This window comes from Hippocampus guttulatus, chromosome 22 (genome assembly GCF_054856545.1).
Source record: "Hippocampus guttulatus isolate MCC_2025c chromosome 22, RoL_Hgut_1.0, whole genome shotgun sequence".
Taxonomy (NCBI): domain Eukaryota; kingdom Metazoa; phylum Chordata; class Actinopteri; order Syngnathiformes; family Syngnathidae; genus Hippocampus; species Hippocampus guttulatus.
Genome location: NC_141282.1, coordinates 1,483,330 through 1,489,329, shown reverse-complemented (window position 1 = coordinate 1,489,329; position 6,000 = coordinate 1,483,330). Strand labels below are relative to the sequence as shown.

Genomic DNA, 6,000 nt, shown 5'->3' with positions numbered 1-6,000 from the left:
GTGGGAAAAGTACGGGCTATTCATACCTTTCATAAACATGGCCTTCAAAAACGGAGGGAGGATGCTCAAAGCCCATGTCGGAATGAAGACCCCCCCACACCCCCACCCCCACGTTCCTGCCAAAAAGAAAAATCATGCTAATGCCACAAGTACGACAATAACTACATTCAGACGAGCGGTTATGATGCTCGAAACCAATTTTTTATTTTTTTTTAAATTTTTTTTATAACCGATGCGAAAAATGAATTAGTCTTTGAATCGTCTCCCTATTAAGGAATTCATGCTAGCATACTGTTGCCGATGAAAACCGGGTCACACCAGAATTAAAAGACGCCATTTCGGGAAAATGGAATAGCCCGTTGCTAGCTCGAAAATGTACCCGCATTTTTAGAACGATGCTTAGTGCCTCATCGTTGCTCACCGTTGAACCCCATCAGGTCTTTCACACCTGTCGTTGGCATTTTCTGTGGTCCAAATCAGTTGATTGTCTGGTGGTCTTCGGTTTGGAACCGATTGCCTGTCCTTCCCCCGCTGCTTGGTCACGAGACAGTTAAAAAAAATAATAATAAAAATTCCAAGTGTCCCCAAATGCGTCACAACAAACCATGTGACACTTTTATGACTCCCAAGAATGTAAACAGGAAGAGGATTTTTTTTTTGGGGTGCTGTACGGACTAGCCAGTGATAAGCGAATAAAGCAGGACAAATAAACACATCTTTGAAAGCTTTTATAACAATCTCGCCGATGTGAACTTTCGTCCCCTTCGCTGCTATCCGGTGTCTAAACAAAACAAGACACCAAATATCCAGACCATTTTTTAAAAGGCTTGCCCGTTCACGAAACGATCTAATCTCCGTTGACGCAACCTGAAGTTATGTCACAGCATTTATTCTTCGAGAACGGTGCGAGCTTATCGCGACACCTCTCTTCATCCTGTTAGCCGCCGATGCTATCGCCGCTAGGTTCTCGCACGGGTTGCGCACGTGTCTGTCGGAAAAAAAATTAAAAATAATGGCAGTGGATGGTAACACACGTAAGGGTCCATTGTTGTGGTTGATGCGCAACTGTGACATAAAGATGAATTAATATAACAGAAAACAACATGTCTGTCCCTCTAAAAGTCGTCACAAGGTTAGGGTTAGCAATTTAAGCTAGGCCGTCACATGTAGAGTGGAACCATACTTTCAGTATTATCAATCATTCTTGAGTAGGAGATTTAGTGTTGTCGGGACTCCGAAAAGTCCTGTGCCAACATACCAGTACCTGGTCAAGATCCGTATCCACCAATTAGCAAAAGACAACACCACTCAAACATGTAACCTATTATTTGAAGACTTGTTCCTGTCGACGAGTCGTTGGTACCCCGTCATTAGAAAACAGGAAACGGGAATTCGAAAAGTGTTGCTACGGGTACTTTGCGATTCAAATAACAGCCCGGTTTAAGTCCTCTGACGACATACCCGGTCATTAGTGGATCTGGACCGTCAATTTGGAACCTGACATTCAAAGACTACTTCCACGAGACAAGAAGTTGCTACTTCTCCCTCAACGACTTGCTATCTTTGCGCAAAAGTCTCTCGCTCTTCAGAGCTCCACCGGTGTCATCTGCGGTCTGATCGTTTCCTCTCAATTTGCATCCTTTAATAGTCGCTTACGTGGCAGATTGAAATCTCGCAGAGAAAGCGACAGGAAGTGAACACGTTCTATTTATTTATTTATTTATTTTGACCTCGCTTTGAATCCCGCACTAGCTGATGACGCGAAGGTGATTTAAAAAAATAATGTTCCCCCCCCTTTCCCTTTCTGTGACCCATCCAGTTCGAGTGTCATCGCCGCTCGATTTGAAATGGGGCGCAAGGAATTGTCATCCGAGTCGTCGTGAAACTCAAGGCTGAAGAGTTGAACGTGAGGAACTGATGAGCCCTCCGGTCAAAACTGACCCCCTTTCCCCCCCCCCCCCCCCCACACACACACACACACTTCCAGTGGACGAGCGCAAGCTGCTGGCCCTTTAAGTGCTGGATCTCACAGCCTACAGCCAGGGGAGGAGAAGAGGAGGGACAGAGGCACAGAAACAGGGAGAGAGCGAGAGAGAGAGAGAGAGAAAGAGTGAGAGAGAGAGAGAGAGAGAGAGAGAGAGAGAGAGAGCGACTCAGCAGTGTGTGTGAAGGATCACTCCTATCCCGTCTTGTTGTGAGGGGAGACCTACCGAAACCCGTGTCCAGTTGAGCATTTTGTGGGACTTGTTTTATGTTGTTGTTGTCGAGAGAGACGGACCCTTACTCCAGCATGCTCACTGAGCCTGAGCTACCTCAGGAGTGTAACAGGTACGTGCCCGACTCCCTCAACGCACACACGGACACACACACACGCTTCCGCGCGGATAAGTGAGATGCGGGGACGTAGTGTCAACTGAAGCTGAAAGGGCTTTCCGGATTGACAATGTGTCAAAAATGCAGAAATAGAGGCGGTATAGTGAGTTCTTCGGAGACAAAGTGACAAATGAACAAAAAGGAAAAAAAACGGTTTGTGTGTGTGAGATAAACACCGAGATGTGTGTGTGCGTGCGTGTGTGTGTGTGTGAGTGTGTGGCCGCCCTCATCATCTCGCCTCCACTTTCATCACTTTATTTACATCTCACTTCCCCTTGTTAGGCCGGCGTGCGCGCCGGCGCACGCGCTTCTTGTAAAAGCTAGCCGCACTTATTGCAACTATTACTTTCCTGCGCTTTGACTTTTGAACAAGCAACTTGAAACACTCCGATATTTTTTTTTCTCGTTGATTTTCCACCTGATGCCACTTTTGTCATCCCGTCGTCCTGCGCCGTTCGTCCCCCCCCCCCCCCCCCCTCCTCCGAGCGTGTTCGTCTCACCACCTTTTGCCGCCCTGTCAACACGAGCGCAAGAAGGCTGTCGCGAAGGCCGGATTATATTCGGGTATTATAATACCCGCCGTTTTGACACACACACACACACCTCGCCCTCTGTCCCCTCCGCTTGACTTTTATAGCATTACTAAGTCTCCGTCTGTTTTGGCCTCATGAGACTAATCTTTTGTTCGCAGATAAACAGTAGTCGAGAGGAGGCGGCGGCGGCGGAGGCCCCTCGAATTAAAAACACATTTAGATGACGGTTCAGCGTTTCCCCCCCCCCAAAAAAAAGTGTGTTTTTTTAAAAAATAATAATCATCAAATCCGGGCAAAGTGATTGAGAGGCGGGCGAGGAAAATATAACAACGGCGACGGGAAGGAATTAAAAATTTAAAGGATTAAAGCGGGGGAAAGCAGAATGTATGGAGATAACGGGCGGGGATTACAATGATTTAAGTGGGGAGCACTTTAAAACTCTTTGCTTTCCAGTAATGCACTCCATCACTGCACGGCCATGTGTGTGTGTGTGTGTGTGTGTCTCGGGTTGGGACTCTTCAATGTGTGTGTGTGTGTGTGCACTGCAGCCCGGCAATGCTCTCTGGAAGTGACTTCCATCTTTTTTCCTCACGCTTCCTCCTCTTTTCACTTTTACGCTCGCCACTTCTGCGCTGTTTTACATTTTATTTTTTTCGTTGGAAATCGAGATGGCAAAGCCGGAGGTCAGCGGGAATGTAGTTTTTTTTTTTTTTTCCCAGGGAGGGAAGGGGTAAAAGTTTTTGAAGGCTGCTTAAAAAGTTACCCCCCCCCCAAAAAAAGGAGAAATAAAATAAAAAGTGGCCAAATTGACACATTCCTCTGTGATGGAGAGAAGAAAAGGTGGAAAATGGGTGGAAGGGGCAGGGGGGGAGTGACAGAAAAGTGAGAATGGTTCAAATAGTTTGGGGGGGGGGTTACGAAAAGAAGAGGGAGGGATTTTTCGATGTGGCGTTAAAGGCGGCGTTGTGGGCTTTTCACACCCCTCCATTTGGGCCCTCTGTTTATTAGGGTGCGTGTGAGTTTCCCAAAAAGGGGGGCTGGGGGGGGGGGGGGTGCGCCTGTGACACATCCACACTCCGCTCGATGAAAATTTCCCATGATATCTTGAGGTCCTTGAACATCACTTGCAATCCGCCAGGCTTCCGTAACAATATTTAAAAACACTGAAAGAGGATTTTAACGCCGACCAAAGTGTCCTGGTATTTATTTATTTTTTTTTAAATTTGCATTTCTTTTCTATTTCTTTTATTTTACACAATCCGAGCCTCTCGCGACTCTTTCAAAACTTGCTCCGTGCTTGCTTCATTTAAACGGGCAAGATTAAAGTGGTCAGTTTGTGTATGTGTGTGTGTGTGTGTGTGTGTGTGTGTGTGTGTGTGTGTGTGTGCGCGCAAAGAGAAGTAATTGAGTCTAGTGTCCGTGCTCTGCAAACTAATGCACAATTCTGCCCCTCTTCTCCTGTGGCCCTGTCCCGGCCTCCCTCACACACACACGCACACACACACACACACACACACACACACACACACACGCCAACTTGCACTGGAGGCCATTGTCTGGGCCATATTGTCCCTCCCCGGAGAGTCTTGATAACCGTGTCTCCATCCGTGGAGGAGGAGGGGGCACCCCAAAAAAATATAAATAAAATACCAGTGGAGAATGCTAACCCCGCTAACCACCCTCACCCCCCCTTTGGAACGCGCCACCGGGGTGAAGTCAGCTGACCGTAGGGGGGGGGGGGACGGAGCCCATTCGGGGCTGCGTTTGGATGGATGCGTGTGGTCACATGACGCTTGAGGAGGGGGGGAGGGGTCACATGGTAGGAGTTGAAGTTCAGCTAAGATGAGGGGACTCCTAAAAGTCACTTGGCGATGTATTCATACGCCATCTATTGCCCCCCCCCAATACACACGGTCCATCCAGTCTACAATAGGAGGCAGTGTTCAAGGTTCCGAGGTCCCTCCCAGAGCGCTACAATGAAGCCTCTGTCTTTCCAGGTAGTGTGTGAGCGAGCGAGAGAGGGAGGAGGTCAAAAAAAGTGAGGGACAAATGAAACAGAGCAGCTGTGGGTGGGTGTCATTTGGAGAATGAGCTCACATGTGTGTGTACGTGTAGTTTACGGGAGGGGGGGTGAAAGGGGGGGGGCGGCTGCTGACAGTGAGACAAATGTCGCGACTCCTTCATGGATTGCTTAACAAATAGCAGAGCCCGGCGCAACAATGGAAAAAGTCGCTCCCTCGCTCAATAAACACCACGACCCCCCCCCCCCCCCCCCACCCGCCACCCTCTAACCCCCCCCCCCCCCCTCGCAAACATCATGACAAGAAGGGGAGTGCATGCCTTCCACCGGATGCACTTTTCCCTCTGTCTGCCTCCTTTCAAACAACCTCCCCCTTCCCCACGCCCCCCCCCCCCCCCACACACACAGTCTTCCAGCCCCGCTTCGTCCCTCGATATTTTCCCACGCGCTCTCTTTCCTTGTCTGGACTTTGAACATGATGTGCCAATGTCGATTTTTCTCTCAATGTTCCCCTCGAGATTGCTCCCTTACTTCTTTCGCTTCATGAATGGACAAACACACCGAGTTGAGCGCACACATGACCGTCCCACCTGCGTGTGTGTGTGTGTGTGTGTGTGTGTGTGTGTGTGTGTGAGAAATTCGGTTGGTGCGTGCCCGCCTTTTGTGGCCTAACAGTGGGCCAGTTCCGTACCTCTCACACAGTGGACGCTTTGTGTGTGTGTGTGTGTGTGTGTGTGTGTGTGTGAGAGCAGTGACTTTGCTTCAAGTGTTCACCGAGGGGGGAAATCCAGCGTGCATTGCTAAGAGCGCAAAAATGTTACAGTGCAGTTATAAATAGTCAAACTCGGGACGCAGCGCCGCTTATTTGGAACGTCGGGATGTTGCGATTGTTTTGGTGGTTCGTTCCTCCTTTACGTTCATCATTGCCACTCGTTATAAATAGAGAGACAATTTCCTTGTGGTGGGGGGGGCGGGGGGGAGTGACCTTCTTACAAACAGCTGATTGTGTAAGGAGGGGGACAGTAAGTAAGACAACACCGGGGACGCGAGGAGAGGAAATGGGCATAAGGGTGG

At 48.9% G+C, this 6,000-nt stretch overlaps 1 protein-coding gene across 6 annotated transcripts in view; it reads left to right on the top strand.

Annotated features, from left to right (window-relative positions):
- Positions 1-2,144: 2,144 nt before the first annotated feature.
- sox5 (SRY-box transcription factor 5) overlaps positions 2,145-6,000 on the top strand; it is a 74,364-nt gene continuing 70,508 nt past the window's right edge. For all 6 annotated transcript variants that reach the window (XM_086102975.1, XM_086102974.1, XM_086102978.1 and 3 more), the window contains exon 1: positions 2,145-2,328. In XM_086102975.1, coding sequence (XP_085959101.1) covers positions 2,252-2,328 — 77 coding nt within the window. In that variant the 5' untranslated portion in view covers positions 2,145-2,251. The remainder of the gene's footprint in view (positions 2,329-6,000) is intronic.